This window comes from Poecilia reticulata, chromosome 19, assembly GCF_904066995.2.
Source record: "Poecilia reticulata chromosome 19, P_reticulata-male-v2, whole genome shotgun sequence".
In the NCBI taxonomy this organism is placed as follows: domain Eukaryota; kingdom Metazoa; phylum Chordata; class Actinopteri; order Cyprinodontiformes; family Poeciliidae; genus Poecilia; species Poecilia reticulata.
The window spans coordinates 13,575,979-13,594,498 of record NC_088848.1 but is presented as its reverse complement, the minus strand read 5'-3'; the positions used below and the strand labels follow the sequence as shown (position 1 = coordinate 13,594,498).

General features: G+C 42.2%; 1 protein-coding gene across 11 annotated transcripts in view; it reads left to right on the top strand.

Annotated features, from left to right (window-relative positions):
• tanc2b (tetratricopeptide repeat, ankyrin repeat and coiled-coil containing 2b) overlaps positions 1 to 18,520 on the top strand; it is a 159,130-nt gene that overhangs the window by 124,570 nt on the left and 16,040 nt on the right. For 10 of the 11 annotated variants that reach the window (XM_081600757.1, XM_081600758.1, XM_008437288.3 and 7 more), the window contains 7 exons: positions 5,284 to 5,415; positions 13,855 to 13,893; positions 15,261 to 15,542; positions 15,692 to 15,816; positions 17,298 to 17,529; positions 17,886 to 18,055; positions 18,195 to 18,473. In XM_081600757.1, the coding sequence (XP_081456883.1) occupies positions 5,284 to 5,415; positions 13,855 to 13,893; positions 15,261 to 15,542; positions 15,692 to 15,816; positions 17,298 to 17,529; positions 17,886 to 18,055; positions 18,195 to 18,473 (1,259 nt within the window). The remainder of the gene's footprint in view (positions 1 to 5,283; positions 5,416 to 13,854; positions 13,894 to 15,260; positions 15,543 to 15,691; positions 15,817 to 17,297; positions 17,530 to 17,885; positions 18,056 to 18,194; positions 18,474 to 18,520) is intronic. The other variant, XM_008437289.3, reaches the window with a different exon arrangement.

Genomic DNA, 18,520 nt, shown 5'->3' with positions numbered 1-18,520 from the left:
GTGACCCTCAAACCACCAAAACTCCACATTTATTATTATGAGTATTTTCCCAAAAGTGTCGCGGATCATGAGGCTGTTTTTGAGATGAGCCTTCTTGTTGTTTATTGTCGGCAGTGTTTATTTCCTTTGAAGTCACTGAAGGATGCCATTTTTCCCCCTCCCCAGTCTCTTTCCTATTGTCAAATCCTGAACTCTGATCATTACTAAGGCAAGTGAAGCCTGCAGGACTTTAGATATCTCCTTGAAGAGTCGTCGATGCTTTCTGGCAGTAATTCTGGTGTCTCCCGTCCACTCCTGGGAAAGGTTCTGCACTGCTCAGTGTTCTCTGCCTTTGTGGATTGTGGCTCTCACTGCGGCTTGCGGGAGCCTCACAGCTCCGTGTGTTGCTTTTTGAGATCCTACACCCTACTTCATGCTGTCGGGCAAGTTCTAGTTGACTAGAGAAACTGAACTCAGCTTTCCAAAGAATAAAAAGACAGTTTTTCACATTTCATGCCAAATTTAGAAGGCATTTTTCCCCTTAAATGTAATCATGATTTCAACTGTATGTGTGAAAACTTGTACATTCTTCAGGTGGAGTGGTGACCCTGTCTGCATGCCGCTCGTGTTCTGCTCTTTGACACTGCCGTTCTCGCAGAGCAACCGGGGTTAAAGGACTCATCGTCGTTTTCATCTCTGCCCTCCGACACACGTCTTCAGATGGCACCGAATTAGCCTGCAACGGCTTTAAAATATACGCTGCTAGCTGCAGATGATGAAAATAAAATAAGATAATCAAATAGAAATGAGGCAATTTGGTGGCGTGTGGGGGGGGAGAAGGGAAAGATGTGATGATTTTTCAGAAGGCGTTTGTGTTTTTCAGAGGGACAGGAACTCCATATTTATGAGAGAGAGATGGATATATGTGGAAGAGGAGTGAAAGAGCGTTTCATAATCTCTTCTTTCTCACACTGCCGTCTCTCCTCCACAAAGAATTATTAGATGATGTAGGGATGGGAGGCGAGCGCGGGCCGAGGATTGGCTGAGCTCACCCAGCAGAGGAACATCAAAGCCCCAGGCATTAACCATTTCTATCCCCCAGAGTGACGGAGAGACTCTCTTTGATGTGCAGAGAGGGAGGGAGAGAAAAGCGAAGCCGGAGCAGAAGGCGACCGGGGAGGAATGAGGAGTGAGGGGGCTACTCTATTACCTAATGAAGGCATGTGCGTTGGTAGAGCTGAAAGATGGATATGGAGGAAGCAGAAACTAGGACCAAGTATGCTCATCGCACTTTCTCTCTTGACGGTGCTGCCAGAATGTATTAGAGAAAGAAGTTGACTACGATTGTGAAAACGAGGGGTGGGGGGGGGGAATTTTAAAAGAAGGAATTGTCAATATTTAAGCAGCGAGAGTCGGGTGTCCTAGTTTGATTGAAGCTAAGGAAAAAAAAAAAAAAGAAGTAAGATCCTTCATGTCTTCTGTTGGAAGTGGAAGGTGTGCTATTTTTAGACATGGTTGGTCACCGCTAATAAGATGTGTTTAAAATGTTTCAAAACAACCAAACACTGTTCTGTCCTGTGTGTTACATTTCTGATAACAAGATGCCAGAAACATACTTCTTTGATTGGAGCGTAGTGTAATACAATGTCACCCCCTCCTAAAAGTAAATATAATTGCCTGCATTTTTTTGTCTTTGCATGCTGTTGCACCATCCAGGTGGAGGCTGCGGGCTGCTCAGACCTGCCACCCTGCAGCAGCGCCATGCAAACACACACAGGTGTCGTCCAGTTTGTGTTTGTGGCAGTGAAGCTCCCCACCATTTGTAGAAGCATTATTATTATTATTATTACACTAAACCTATCTGTGAACTCTCTCAATAAGCTTACTGAATCACCGTACAGAGGAGACAGTGTAAAAATAAATGGCAAAATGGGTTTTAAAGTAACATGTTTTTACAGATTTGCACTGTTTTATGACAGGATTAAGCAGCCGTTTTTTTAAAGGCAGAAAAATCTGACAGTTATTGTGTAGAAACAAAAATAGCAACACCCATTACACGTCATAAGCTGTGAGGTGCCGGGTGAGCTTTTCTAAGTAAAAGAAAATAGGTCATCTTAGACATTGCCTTAAAATCTACATAATAGTGAACAGAACAGGAAAAGCATTCATTGTCCCACAAAGAGGAAATTCAGGAAATTCAAACTTGTATTTTCACTCTAAGTTATGACACCACAGGTAGTGAAACCATGTCTAACTGTTTTAGATTATGTTTTCTCTTTCTGCCCTTCTAATTAAAAATGATCTTAATTACAATTAGATTTTTTTTTTAATAATCACTTACCAATATGCTGATGCTCTCAGGTGTAGTTTACTCTCCTTACTTATAAAAAGGTTAGGGTAGTTTAAGACATTTGCCCAATGTACTTGGAGGAGTAAATTTCTGATTTAAGATGTCTCCTGCAAAAGTCCAAATCACTTTGGCATTTTAATGTCAGTTGGGGAGTCTGAATGCCTATCTGTCTTTATATATTTTGAATGAAAAATTAAAAGCACTTGATTTTATCAGGTCTTTGCTATTCAAACATGCAGGCCAATTTTCATCTGAAGTCACAGTAGTATTAATTGTCTGTCCTTATCCAATTTCCAACACAGACACAAAAGAGTTTTCATTCTTCCTGGCTGGCTTGAATAAAATTTTAGCTCTCTGTCCCAAAAAAAATAAAATAGGACAGATAAATGTATTTGTTATAGAGCTCATATTCACATTTTATTAGGATTTTTTCCTGCCTACAAATGACAGCGCTTACCGCAGATTTGTATTTGCTTTTGTCCCTTTGATCAAGTCCACCACTTCCAACAATCTTGTTAAAAATGTAAAGATGAACTTTACAGCCAGTTCAGAAAATGTATTCTTGGAACATGTTGCTTATTTTCTCCATATAGATATTCCTAGGTACTATTAGTATAAATGTCCTATTTACGTTGGTGGACAAACACACACACATACCCTGCTATGTCAATGCGAAACTATTGATATGGCAGCTGAATAGCGTAAGGAACGAATACACAGCCTTGAGGTACACCAACGTCACAACGAACCTTTCAGAAACACTGTTCATTTTTGAAACTTTGTGTTTTCTGTTACTTAAATAGGTTTTCATCTAGCTCTCTGATAGAAAAAAATAAAACGTTATTACTTGGCAGGAAGGACCTCAAGTTTTATTGCACCAGACTTTCTCCAAGTCAAGATAGGAGGGCACTACAGTACCTCTATGATCCACATTGTGGTGTGATGATAAATTCCTGTCAATCAGATTTAAAAAAATAATAATAATAATTTGTTAGGCTCTTAAAGTGCCAGTAGCTAACCTTTATATGAAACAACTCCTTGTCCTGCCAGCTGATTCTGTAACCGTTGCTGGACGACAGCCCAGCTGCTGTTTGATTGAGTGTGTGAGTGTGTGTGTTTTGTGCATGCATGCATTCTTGCTATCCGTCTGTCCTCTAAACAGGAAGTGCAGCTATCATTGCACCGAGCATTCATCTACACAGTCCAATTTTTAATGCACACCTTCTTCTCCCTACTCCACTCTTTTCCGCCTTCCTACTTTATTTCTTTCCGCTCTGCGTGCCGTCTTAGCGCATTGGCACAGCGAGAATGCGATCCCCAGCAGCCTGCTGCATTGCAGATAGGAATGATGAGCACACAGATTTCAGTTCTCACATTCAAACACAGTTGAAAGAGAGAGGAAGAGAGAGAGAGAGGGGGGGGAAGACTTCCCAACCCTGAAGCCCTGAGTCATTCTTCCTTGGTTTAGCTGCACATTAATGCCTCCACACTTTCTGCTTTTAGCCCAGTTGAGCGACCAGTAACCCCCTACCCCCCACCCTCCAACCCTATTCCCATCAGGGTTGAGCTTCTAACAACAACATTCCCAGCTGCCATTTTCCTTCCTATTTGAGAAACAAATGTGGCTCATTTTTTAAGGTTTGTCACTTGGGTGACTCAGACACCCAGCAACAAACTCATACGACTGAGCGGACGTGCTCGGTATTTTTCTAAGCTATACATGTAAAACCTGTTTTTAGACATAGGACAGGGCAGGCGTCAGTGTTGTGGAGTCTAAGGTGAGAGAAGGCCGCCTTCTTCTTGGAGAATCACAATGCCTTAGCTTCCTGTGCCTGCGAAAAGAGAAGGTGAGAGACAACAGATAATGCTGATGGATGCCCACTGACACCCCCGTAAAATTGACTGGATCTAGGAACTACCTCAGGTATCATGCAACATTTGAAAAGGAGTGAATTAATTATTAAAACTGTTTATTTTTCTGCAGTTTTTTTGTTTGTTTGCTCTTGCTGTCAAACATAATAACCATAACTGCTGTAACAGAAGTGAGATACAAAAGCAGTAGGAAAATCAGGGAATTTTGAAAGTAACCTCAAGACATTTAAAAGTTGTTTGATAAAGAAAATATTGCTCCATTGGTTGAATTTATTTTTCCATCTGGCTGCGTTTTTTTTTCCCAAAATGAGTGAGGGATTCTTTGTCTCTAAGTTGTTCTAGTCTAGTTTTTACAGCCACAATAACTAGTGGAGATGATTGTAATAAAACGTTTTATTCAATACGCTTTAATACAGCAAAATGTTAAAACTTGTTCCTCATAGAAAAACACGTATGGAATAAGAATGGTTGGGAAGAGGGAATATTAAGTTTAAATAGAATATTAATCCATTTTAAAATTCATTTTTGCCCTCATCTGCTCCAAACCCTGCGCGTCTTGATCCCCGAGTGTTCCCCGCATGTTAATGCTCCCGTCTCGTATTTTCTCACCTCTAAGTGAACCGTGCAAGCTCAGGTGCGACGACGAGGCGGGTTGTTCACGTCCGCTGATCTCATTCAGCATTCAGCGGTTTCCGAGTGTCGGCCTCGGAGACACAGTGTTGGTGTGAAACAATCATCAGCCGGCGTCAGACAGCGCCCGCTCCATGAATAAGACATTTGTCTGCTAAGCTAATTAATCCTGAGAGGGCCCGCATGGCATCTGCCTCCGTGCTGCGTGACAGACACAGAGAGGAGGGAATTCGAGGGCTGAAGCAACGGCTCCATCTTTCCTGGAGGAGCTCGAGCCTGGGACCGCTTTCTCTGAAACCTTTGCCACGCTCTTTTTGTATGTGTGCACACTATGAGTTTGTTGACACGCGTTCTGGCATTTGTATGGGTTTTTTTTCTCTGTTTTCCTCCTCTGATATATCCTGCTGTTTCCCTTTCCTTCCCCCCACCCCCCGTCACGCACACGACAACAGCTACAAGTTCGGCCCACCTGGAGGACCTGGCGTACCTGGATGATCAGAGGCACACTCCGTTACGCACCTCGCTGCGCATGCCAAGGCAGAGCACCACCTGCGGGCCGGGTCGCTCCGGGCAGGACCTGAGAGGTGAGTGCAAACACTCGGACACACTCTCGGGTGTGTCTCGCCACATTACAATATCATCAAAACATACATTTTATTACATTACAATTCAACAAGTGAAACTGCTTTGTCATATAGAGTCATTCCGTGTAGTGGTGCATTTCAAGCTAAACTATTATACAGTTTCTCAGAGAAATATTTGCATATTTTGACCAAAAATAGTAACTGTTGAATATGAAATGTTTATATCCTGCATAATTGTGAGGAAGCCATTTTCACTCAGGAGGGTAAATCGCAAAAGATCATTGCTGAATAAGCCATGTGCTCACAGAGTGCTGTATGCAAACATGTTAATGGAAGGTTGAGTGGAAGAAAAAAGTATCGGCGAGAAAAGTGCTCAGGGGTAACTGCCACCTTAATGGTATTGTGAAGTGAAGCCACTTTAGGAGTTTCAGGTAAATTTAAAATGTGTTTCAATAGTTTTAAGAGCCATCACAAATAAATATCCAAGACGTGGACTACAAAAACACTCCTGAACCAGTAATAATTTAAGCATCTAATTTGAGATGAAGAGAAAAGGGATTGAACTGTTGCTCATTGGTCTGAAGTCCTTTTTTTTTTTTCTTCAGATGGAAGCTAGTTTTGCATTTAAGTCAAAAATTAAGGTTCCAGAATGTGAAGGAAGATTGGAGAGGCAATCTCCTATTGGTCCAAAGTTTCATCCGCTGGTTCTGGTCCGAAGTCAGGCTCGCTGTCTACCAGGAAATCTCAGAGCGCTTCAAGCTTCCATCTTCTGACAAACTGATGAAATGCTGATTTCATTTTCCAGACTTGGACTTTTAACCAGCCCACACAAACAAAATTGCCAACAGCTGCTTTAATGATCATTGTATCACTGTTGTTGATTGGTCAGCACACCGCATGGAGAATCTATGGTGAACTGACAAGAGGAAGAAAACGGGTACAAGAACCAACAGCGCAGGCGAGCTGAAGGCCGCTGTCGAAGCAACCTGGGCTTAATTAACGTCTCAGCAGAGCTACAGGCTAATGGCATCGATGCAGTTATTCGTGTGAAAGAAGCCCTGACTAAGCATTGTGTAAATATCGCACACCATGTGGGCATATGGTGACATTTAATATTTAGCTCATTTCTTTTTGATTGAGAAAACTTTGAGAAACATTGCTTATAGTGACTTGAAAGCATCACAAGATAGTCTGACTTCTCAACCATAAAGTGAAAAGTAACTGACAGAAAACGTCTGCACGGTGTCACAAATCCCAAGAATTTAACCCAAGGATCCTTTTTTTTGGTGTAATCAATAATATTAGTTCTGTATTTGCTGCAACTCCGATTGCACCCTCTTATTTTTGAAGAAACTGTGTTTTAGTTTTATAAAGTGTTCTGTGAGGCCTCGATAAACCACCTGTGGCATGCTTTCTTATGAATACAATACAGTCAAAGTATTTGGCTTGAAAAAATAACAGCATGTTCCAATCTGTCCCGCATTTTTTTTTTTTTTCTGGAGGCGAAGCTTGATTCAGTCAAGCTTCGAGTCCAACGGACAAATAATATGTTATGTGTCCCAATACCTGAAACCCCAACCGCGGTGAAAGGTGCACTTTCTTTTTATTGTAGTTGTGTTGATTGTGGCTAACAGACTGCATACCAGGACTGTTGTTTTTTTTTTTTATCCTTTAAAGAGCCCTGCAGCCATAATGGATTTTTTCTTCAATTACAAAATGCTGCTTTGTCTCAGGTTTGTTTGTGATTAGCCTGTTGTGCTGCCTTCTCCACTGATCAGTTCAGCCCGTCCTCGACAAGCAGCACAACTCAAAAGCATCTGAGGACTTGCGAGGCAAAGCAGCATGACGACCGAATCTTACTTAGCATTCGAAAGGAAATCCGAGGCGGGTAGATTTGCAGTTGCATGTGTTTGTGAGGTTTTAAGCCAGAGATGTGGTGGTTCGGTTGTTGAACGTTCTCAGCTGTTGTGTAGTTTCTTTCTTATTTCTGCGCAAAAAAAAAAAAAAAAAGCAGAGGAGGGAGAGAGCAGACAAAGAGCTTTTTGTCACGCTGTGTCACTACAAAGCTAAAATTTGTCTCAACAGCCACAGCTTGTGTCCGCTTCACTTCACACTGTTTTAATTCTAACGCACAGCGAGCGCCTCCCTTTTTCTTTTTTCTTTTTTTAAACAGCCAAATGTCACAACACTATCTGTCCTCTTGCCCGTCCTCCTCCTCCTTTTCCTCCTCCGCTGTCGGATTGTAACGAGCGCCGTCATGGCTGCCCTCTGCCGCCCGAGCGAGTACAAATATGCATCTGTTTGTCTTTTCAAACACCTGTTAAGACCCTGCTCACCCGAGAGAGCGTTCAGCCGAGGTTTGATGCAATTCCCCTGCTCGAGGGCAGCTGTCTGCAGGGAAGCGTGGAGTGAAAGGAGTGTGGAAAAATGTAGGGCAGTGGATGGAGACAGACTCAGGGGGATGAGGTAGTCCCTCGTTTCTCTGTTGTTGTTTTTTTTCCAAAGCTTTGCCGGGTTCTGCCAAAGCCACTTGTTTTAACTGACCCCCTCTCTTAGGGCAGCCGAGTGTGTTTACAAGCCAAACGACTGCATCCCAGCATGCTTTCTGCCCCTTTAGATCAGTGTCAGAGCCTCCCTGAGTGCTCTGCTCCTGTGGCTTCTTGGTTAGAGACAGAGGAAGAGGCACAGCTAGACGGGGCATGAGAGTAAATCGAAAATCTATGTTCCCCCCCCCCAAGAAGAATGAGACGACAAAAGGTTTTTACTCAAGGTCATGCTTAAAGCTTGAAGTTACACACTCTCATGTTAGAGACAATTGATTGAACAGAAAAGTAGCTGTCATCTTAACTATCCCAAGATATCTGAAGGTTTTATTTATTTGTAGTTCTGTAAAAGTCTTGTTTATCCTCCTTCCACTCATCTAAATAGGTCCCCCTCCTCCTTACATTGCCAAGCATCACAGCCATGGTTGTTGAGGATTGTGGCCACTAGAGGGCGGTTCTGGGTTTTAGTTTTGGTTTGCATGGCTGAAGGAAAAACCCCTGAAGCACATGTTGAGAACTTCACTTAATTTCCAATTTACAAGACGATGAAAAATGCAAGAAAATGGTTCATGGTGAGCCTATTCTATATAACAATGTATTTGTTTGTCAGCTGAATGACACAGACTTGAGGCGAAAGCAGCAGGATACGGCGTTGCCTCTGTCTCTCTCATACTGATCAATAAGCATCTAAAAGTAGAAGCAGAGGTAAAATAGGGTTTTGGCCAAGAGAAAATATATTAATTTATGTGACCAGAGCATCAAAGCCGCAGTTTACTCGCCTCAAAAGGTTCCGCAATTAAAGCCTTTCATAATTATAAAGGTTGATTTGCTTTCAATCAATAAAAACAGCAGCATCGGCCAATGAGTCTGTCTTTTAAAGAAGAGGGAGGAAAAAGCTGGTAGATTTAACAAGCTAACAAGATCAATCTGTCACTGTATAAAATCTCACCAGCTTCTTTTTACTTCATCTGATAAAAACTGAGATGCTGTTAGCTTGATTTTTTTTTTTTTTTTTTTTTAGCAGTCTGAACTTGGCTAATATACAGTCAAACTCACACCTCTAATGTTTCCTTTTTGGCCCTTATCAACCACAAACTTGAATTTTTGGGAGATTTCATGTGACAGACCAACACAAAGTAATGAGAACATTTTTATTTTTTTTAAAGTTAAAAATTGTGACTTGCATCTGTAGTTTTTTTTTTCTTTACCAGGATTGCCCTGAATTTAGCTCCATTCATCTTTCCATCTTCTATGTGTAAGTCAATGTTGCCGCCACCATGTTTTGCTATTTTACCAACTCGCATGTTGTTTTGCTTTACACTGGATTACCAATGGCTCTTCCATACTTTCTCCCCAAACATTTAGCTTTGTGGACTTATTACATGACCTCTAAAAACTGTTCCTTGCACTTCATTATTTTAGGTGTAGCCTATCAAAGACAAATATGCGTCTCATTTATTTGTAAAAAATAAATAAATAAATTTTAAAAAATGCACATTTGTTTTGGCTTATCATAAAATCCCAATACAATTAATTGTACATTGTGAGTGTAGCATGACAAGAAGGTGAAAAGAAAGGAGTAAGAAATCTTTGGCAAAACTGTACAAATGCATTTGGGGAAATACGGAAGTTAATAAATGAAGTTATTATATGTAGAAGCTGAACATGAAGCTACTTCTAGACGGCAGTCTTGTGCCACACTGATAACTAGTGTCCAGATTGCTGTGAAATTTGTCATAAGCTGGTCAAGCTACCAAAGAGTGAATCATGTTGTGATCTTCTCTGGACTTTTGTCGGCTGGCGGATCCAAATTAAAACTCTTGCTGTAAGAACTTAAAATAAAATAATTGCTCTGAAGATCGTATCCAACGATTTGACTGATGCGGACTCGTACATGGATTAGCAGGGAGGAGGTTATCCACTGGTCAGGTGGTAGCCGGCTGGCAAGATGCAGCTGTGGTTGATTTTGTCCGATCTTCCTTTGAAGCCAGCCACCGTGGGGAGGTGGGGGGCGCCAAGCAGTGCTGCTGTTTTGAGCAGAGTGAGTCAGACTGTAATGGACTGTCTTGTGCTCCTGCCTGCCCACCTCTAAGATTTATCGCCCACCTTATCTATTCACTGCAAACTCCCTCACATAACCGTACGCTGCACACACATTTTCTCCTTCGTTTATCTTCACTTTCACTCCTTTTTTATTTTTGTTGCTCTCTCCTCCTGTCCATCGCTGTCTCTCTGCCTCTTGCTTATGGATAGAAATCTGACTCTGACTGAGGGCTTTTATGTATAAAAATAATTACACTTCCAGATGGTTTCGTTACTCCGTGACAAGAGTGATGAGTAAATTATAACTCTGAGAAACTCGTCTGAGTGCCGTTACAGATGATACATTTAAGAAATGAGGATTGAAAGATGCACTGACTTCCTTACAGTTAACAAAACTCTCCTGCAAACAAGCATCACTTCTGTGCGGCACCACGAAACGTATCAATACTTCTTTAGCTTTTCCCACATCCTGTCACATTATAAGCACAGATTTTAATGTATTTCTTGGATATTATATGTGGCAGATGAACAGAGAGATGGTTTTTAAGCTGAGTTAAGCTATAAAACAACATATCAAGCTTTCAACATTTGCAACAAGCAATATGAGGAAGTCGGCTAAGTTGAAAACGGTGCTGTAAGGTAAAACTCTCTAGCCCATATGCAGATGAGATGGCAGAAAATTAACACTGCCTTTTAAAATCGATCATTTAAAAATATGATTTTTAAATACATGATTTTTCATTCAAATCATGTACTTGCTACATTTCACATTTAATGAAATATGACTTAACATCTTTGTCTTTTAAAGCCTAGCCTTGCATTAATATACTCAAAATTTTTACTTATTTGCTAAGGTTATTATTTTAATCTCAAATAACAAACTTGGAGTGCATTGGCTGCTAAAAGTAAAGCATTTCTAAAAGTATGTTTGAGTCTGTATATTAAAGTATATTCTGAAAATTGGATTTTGCAGAAGCACATTTGGATTTTAAGTATTGCTTTAGGCCACAAATGATAAAGAGCTGAGCAGTATTGAAGATGATAAAAACACAAATTGTTGAAGTTTAACTTTTTTGATTTGTTGTTTCACATCTGCCTTGACTTTTATCTACAAAATAACTGCCAACATGCCCAGATTTAGTTGACCAAGCAGTATCACACTGGAAAGCAGACTGCAAGATGCAAAAATAAGTTTCCCAAAGCCACCCAAAGAGTATCTTCACAGGACTCTTACTACTGCTGACATGGAAGTTAGTACCTATACAATCAGAAAGCGACTGTAAAAGCTGAACTTTCAGGAGAAAACCTTTGGTCTCTGTGATAAACATGTTGGGCAAATAATTATCAAAGGAACATTGTTGGATAATGTTCCTTTGACAAATGATTGTAAAATGTAATTATTTAGACAGTTTAAAAGATGACATGTTTGGAAGCAGTGAAGCATAGAGGTGGGAGTGTCATGGTTTTGGGATGCTTTGATAAAACAGGACCTGGCTGGGTCGCCTCTATAGAATGAGTTGCAGCACAGCAATGGATATGGGGCGAGTGCTAGGTGTGGAGACGACCCTAGAAAGTATAATTAGGTTTTTCTCTGACCATATGATCCCAATCGTCACCCTCCCAAAACCCTTTTGCTACAAGCAGAATGTCTATCCACAACTCTTTCCACTGATTCGTCTCTTCATTTTCTCCTCTTCCTCACTCTCAAGGCTGCCCTGCCACCATGAGTCATCCTCACCTGGTGAATAATTAAAAAAGTCTGGGACTCTCACTCCGTTTGGACTTGGAGAGGGGACCGGTGGAGGAGGAGGAGATGGGGGGGAGGGGGGGAGTGATACCTTCCTCTGCGTCGCCTGAGGGAGAGTGTTATGGGCAGGATTATGAGCAACCGCCATCCATCCATCCCTCACAGATACATTTGCTTTCAGCAGCCTTGAAACTACTCCCTCAGCCCCCGTTCACAACATGGCTGCCATGTTTTCCTGGAATGCCTGGCACAGTGGCGCAGCGGAGGCTGCATGGCTCAAATCGTGTGAGGCGGGGTAATCATTTTAGGGGGATGGTGCCAGATAGCGCAAGGTTGGGTTTGCTAATTCCACAAGTACGGGAGGAGATTTGCAGCCACGTTAGGCTTTCAGTCACCCCCCAAGGATAATTGGATTAGCACCATTTAAAACAGAACAGCTCTGGGTGTTTAGCTCCTTCTTTCTGTGACCGCTGGTGCTGGCAGCTTCGGGCAGTCTTTACACTTTTTATCACCAGTGTTACATCAGGTCATCATTCTTTCTGGGAGAATATTACATCAGTGTCTAGTTGTTTTTCTGCCTCTTTTCCCTCTGACTACATGGGTTTTTTGAGTTAGCACTAAAAAATAATCTGACCTGGGAATATGGATGAAGCATCTTTTATTACACTGAGCTGCAGCTGGCACGCAGCTTAGTGCTGCCTATGCACTCCTAATAAACAGCTTTTCACACAATTCTAGACATGTCGGGTTGATCTTTTTCTCTCTTTTTTTGCTGGTTTTATTGGTTGAAATATTCTCAGTGTGATCATCACATTTCTTTTCATCCTCATGGTAGCATTCTTGGGGGGATACATGGCTAAAAAAGCCCTTTAGAGAGCTGTTTGCTGCAGGACAACAAATTCTGTGTTACTCTTAGATGAAAAGGTGTCACATAGTGGCAAAACGAGGCGTCTCTTCAGGAAGCTGAATTTTCGCTTGTTTGTTTTGCATAAGCAGGTGGGGTTCAAATGTTTGAGGAAAAAAATATGTTTTTGTGCAAAAACTGCAGCAACAAAAGCAAAAGCGACAAAAAAAGAAGTTCCTCACAGTGTCTTGATCTCAGCATCGTCAAGTCTGTTGGTTTACATAAAACGGCACCAGGATTCGAAGCGGTTTGCACCCACAGAGTTATGCGATTCTCCAAACTTCCGACCGAGGTCCTTTTAAAAACTGCATTTACGTTTGTCTGTTTTGAAAGCAAAAGGACGGTCGCACCAAATACTGAACATTTCATTTGAAAGCATCCAGTTTCTCTTTTTTTTCCTTCACATTTTCTCTGATGCATTATTGAAACCCTCTGATATTTGCCTCTGAACTCACAGCACAGTATAAAAATTCATGCCAACTCGCAAAACGCACTCTTTGAGCATATCGTGCTTGCTGTCTTGCAAAGTACACATTTTCTGCACCTCTGGTTCTCTGTATGCTTATTGCTGGTAGTCCGCAGAGTGTGAAATGAACTACCTCGCAGGCTGTCATCTGAGCAGCAGCTACTTTTCTCTGCAAGGATCTGATCGCAACTCACCTAACTGAAGGGAAGCAAAAGAAAGACTCGACCAGAAATAGGATTTGGCACGTTGTCAGAGACGACTTGTTGCTGTGGCTTCAAATTTGAGATTTGACACATGGCAGACGTGGATGGCTTCGTGTTCAAATGTTGCTAACAACCTACATGAAATAAAGCAGCGGATTCAAGGCCGGAGTCCGCCATTCCCGAGTCGTCTTAATACCAGAAATTCTCTCCAATACTCTTTATGGGAATTTATTGATCTTGTTAACAACAATTGAACTAGTTATATTCCCCAACGTGCCCTGCAGACACACTTAAAAATGTGCTCAGTGTTGATTCAAAGACTAGTAGCTAAATGACCTTAGTTTGGTTGTGTCTAACGTCATAACATGCTGATGCGAGAGCTACTTTTTTTGTGTGTGCTCACTTCTTGTTCCACTGAGCTGCCCCTTGCTCTGTCCTCTGACACTGCTGCAGTTTTCATTTCTGTCCTCACTTGCTTTTTGTTTTCTTCTTTCTCTCCTTACTTTCTGTCCTCTGCTTGCTGTCCGTCTCAGCTTCTGCAAATAACACCCATGCCTGGCAATCTCAGTCACGTAAGTTACTTTAAATTTCATTTGTCGCATCAGGTTGTCGGTCTTTCACACAATTTCCTCGCCGGCTACTAGTTACAGCGGCTTAGAAAGTGTTCGTAACAGTTAAATTTTACATTTGATCAAATTGCAACCGTAAACTTCTATGAGTTTACAGACTAAACAATGTATCTTTTTCACAGCAATTACACAGTTGACTAATTAAGCATTACTTTGTGTTGGAATATTACATCAAGGCGCAGTAAAAACACTTAAAGTACTTATTTGTAACATGATAAAATGTCCCTGCTCTGTTGTAGTAATCGGCAAATACAAACAAAAAATCTCATTCGGTCTCGAGCAGAACGGCTAAAGATACAATATTTAAACGAATGCCGTAACTATTAAAAGCAGGGGATGCTTTAAGAGTTTAAAAGACGAGGCTCGGGAGATGATGCCCAGAGGCAGCGAGTTGAAGTTTACAGAGGTTTTTATCACACGGCTTTAAAACTGTGTACCAGATTCATTTTACCCTCATTAGTCTTTAATGGTCCATATGTTCTGCAGAGAACATGTCCAACCTTTGGGTGACTTTGGCTTATCAACTCCCCCTAGTGAGAAAAAGCAGCAGTTGGCAGCGACTGATGAAAGCAGTCACTGGGTAGAGAAGAGCAGTAATCACCTTCTTTGATCTTTGTAGTTACATTTTCTCCCTCTTGTGATTTATATAATGATCTTACTCCTTTAGGTTATCACCATCCCACAATTCCTTTTATTTGTACTTATGAATACTTTCCTAGTGTTTTACGTTTAAAGCAACCCTTTTTGGACTATTTCTTTTTTTATTTGTAATTACCACTGCTAAATTTCTAAGCATTGAAATCATATCTGGTCTAATTAACTGCGTTTTCCTGCTGCGTGGTGTAGAGATACCAAACAGAAGGCTGCAAGCTGTCCACATAAAACTTATTAGCTTACTTATTAGCAAACATGTAGGAGATATAGCAGGTACGCATCTGTATGATGCACTTTCATGTCTGTTCATCCCCACATCTGTCCGTCTGTTCATCCATACGTTTGCCAATCCCTGCATCCGGCCATGGAGCTGCCTGTCCATCAGTCTGTCTCAAAGTCCAAACGGTTTGTTTATCCATGCATCCATTTATCCACCTGGCTGTCGGTCCATAACATTGTCCATTAACATTTTTTGTCTACGTCCATTCGTCCATCCATTAAATTAGATAGTTATATAATGGACATTCTGACGTACAGCTAAAGGGAGCTAAAATAAAAAAAATCTTGAAATTTGATTTTAAAAATAACTTTTTAAAAAATTAAGTAAAGTAGCTCCGAGTCCTCTAAAACGTCCTCCGTTTCCCTGCAACCCGCAGTGCGTTTTGCACCTTATCGGCCTCAGGACATCGCTCTCAAACCTCTGCTGTTCGAAGTGCCCAGCATCACCATGGACTCCGTCTTCACGGGACGCGAGTGGCTCTTCCAGGAGATTGACGCCCACCTCAACAACCCCAACGGCGGCGGCAACCACGGTGTCGTGATCGTGGGCAACATCGGCTTCGGCAAGACGGCGATCATCTCCCGGCTGGTGGCGCTGAGCTGCCACGGCACCCGCATGAGGCAGATCGCCTCGGACAGCCCGCAGGCCTCACCCAAACGTGAGCTTCAATCTGCTTTCGAACCCGTTTAAGTTCTACCTTTTAGCACCGCTTTGATATTTGATTGAAAAATAGCTGTTCAGAGTCACGGTAAATGTTTTTTTTTTTCCGAGCCGGCCCTTAGCTTGTTCTCGTCGTCTTGTGTCCAGATGGAGAGGGGCTCCCTCTCACGCAGCCCCAACCCACGCACGGCACCCTAGGAGGAGGCAGCTGTCCTGGAACCCCTGAGATGAGGCGACGTCAGGAAGAGTCCATGAGGAGGCTGGCGTCACAAGTATGGAAAACACACAGCTATTCAAACAAACCTCTCCATTCAAAGATTAAGACTTTGTCTGATATTGAAGCTTAAAATTAGGTCAGCGTTTTGAGTCATCTCTTTATCCCATCGAAGTCAACTGTCAACAAAACTGTTAGCTCGTTTTAACAAGGTAATTATTACCAAGATTATCTCAAGATAATAACAACTTGTCCTTTTTTTTAAATATAAAAATAAATTTTTTTGCTTGACATTTGAAGTTTCAGTTACTAATACCTACACATTTGAACAGCCTTTGACTGTGCCCTCTCTTGATTTATCAGGGACATTGTTGTCATAACCCAAACTCTTAGAACAAATAGAGTTAAACCAATTAAATAAATCAACGCATTTAAATGTTTGTACGAAAAAAATTACCTGAGACGTTTGAAAATCTGTCTCGAAATTTGAAACAGAAAGTGTGTTAATGTTGGTGTAGCTGGAAACTGTCTTTTAAGATGAAAAGGGGACAATCATCTAAAACGTTTGGAATCTGCTTTAAAATTTCCTCTTTGCTGTCTTGAACATATTTCGAGTCTTGACACACACAAAGTGCGAACACCTGCCCACTTCCCCCCGTTGTTCTTCCAGGCCACTTTTGCACCTCGATCCCTCCTTTCCCTGCTGCTCGACCATCTGCATCCCCAGTCCCAGCCTCCTGCATTATGCAGATGTGTTTAAAAAAGAAAAAAACAACTTTGCCAGGGAGCCTTATAAAATATTTATATCTGAAGAAAGCCATTTTCTAGCCAAGCTATTAGATCTCGTTAACTCTTGGCATTAATAATTGAACTCGCTCCCTTTTTCACCCCTTTTGTTTTAAAACCCAGTATTCCATTGTGACTAAAAAAAAAAATTTGCATTTTATTTGATGAGTTTCTCTTCCCCCGTCTCTCTGCCATCACCTCTGAATATTCAACCTCTACGTCACACCTGCTGCCGTTGTTTCATCTGAAAACCTCTCGCAAAAAATCCAGCGCTACTTTCCGTCACCGCAAACCTTTTGGAAGGTTTTTCTGAGTCAGTTCCCCTCCCCCCTTTTCATCTGATCATGTTTCCAGTTCGTAGCTGTGAAATGTGGCAGTTTAACACTTGACTCCGTCGTGCCACAGTCAGCTCGCACATGCGTGAGCCGACTAGGAATCAGCCTGCAGCTATGAATTATTAATAGCTAAAGCCTTACAGTGAAACAACAAGTATTATGTTTCATTATGCTGCAATCATCCACCATGAAGTTGACTCCATCCCAAATGACGGTGGAAAAAAAAAAAAAAAGCGGACTCTGCACTCACACAGCTCTAAAAGCAGTTATTTTTCAAGGTGAGATGTTCTCCTCAGCACTGATCTTTAATAAGTTTTGTAACATGCAAAGGCTAGTAAAGTTCAGGAGAGTTAGTGATGAATGCAGGATTCTTCATTTAGTGACCGGCCGTTTTTGCTCTGTACTCTGTCGCCCCCAGGTGGTGGCCTATCACTACTGCCAGGCAGATAACGCCTACACCTGCCTGGTGCCGGAGTTTGTGCACAACGTCGCGGCCTTGTTGTGCCGCTCGCCGCACCTGGTCGCCTACAGGGAGCAGCTTCTGAGGGAACCACACCTGCAGAGTGTCCTGAGTCTGCGCTCCTGCGTCCAGGACCCCCTGGCTTCCTTCAGAAGGGGGGTCCTGGAGCCCCTGGACGCACTTTACAAAGGTGAGACTCTCGTTGCTGGAAATTCTACCCAAGTAATGAAAGCATTAAAGCAGCACAGCAACAAGTCTTTCAGCATTTGTTGTGGTGAATTTTTAAGCGTTTGTGTTGGAATGCTGGTGTTTTCTAGTAAAGTGAACTTTTAAAGTTTAGCTCTGTAGCCTGAACCTCACCAGAACTCTGGTTGCTGTCGGGTCGGGTCGGGTTGGGTTTGGGCTTCTGTAGAACGTTTTTAATAAGCTTACAATTCATCGAAGACAGAGAAAACTCAAACAATTAAATTTAGATTCATAATCTGTAGCTAAGGTTCCTATAGAACAGTTTTACTAAGCAGTTTCTCCCCACTGATTATTTTATAGAGAGAAAAATCAGCTCTGAGGAGGACCTCATTATCCTCATCGACGGCCTCAACGAGGCCGAGTTCCACAAGCCGGACTACGGAGACACCGTTGTTTCCTTCCTCACCAAAACCATTCACAAGTTCCCTCCCTGGCTCAAACTAGTGGTGACGGTCAGAACGACGCTACAGGTGAAAGAACCCAGCGCTTTTAAGTCGCTGAACTTCCGCTTCTCATTTATTTCTGAGTGGATTCCAGATTCGACTTGTCGTCGGTGCATTCGGCCTGAATACGCAAATATTAACCCGAAATCGAACGTGTTGCTTGCAGGAGATCACCAACGCGCTGCCGTTTCACCGCATCTCCCTGGACAGCCTGGAGGAGAACGACGCCATAGACCAGGACCTGCAGGGCTACATCCTGCACCGCATCCACAGCAGCCCCGAAATTCAGAACAACATTTCGCTTAACGGCAAGATGGACAACACCACCTTTGGCAAGCTCAGCGGCCACCTGAAGGCCCTGAGCCAGGGGTCCTACCTGTACCTCAAGCTCACCTTTGACCTCATTGAGAAGGGCTACCTTGTTCTCAAAAGTTCCAGCTATAAGGTGGGTGGTTCAGGTTTACGTTTAAACTTTGAGCATTTGACGTCTAC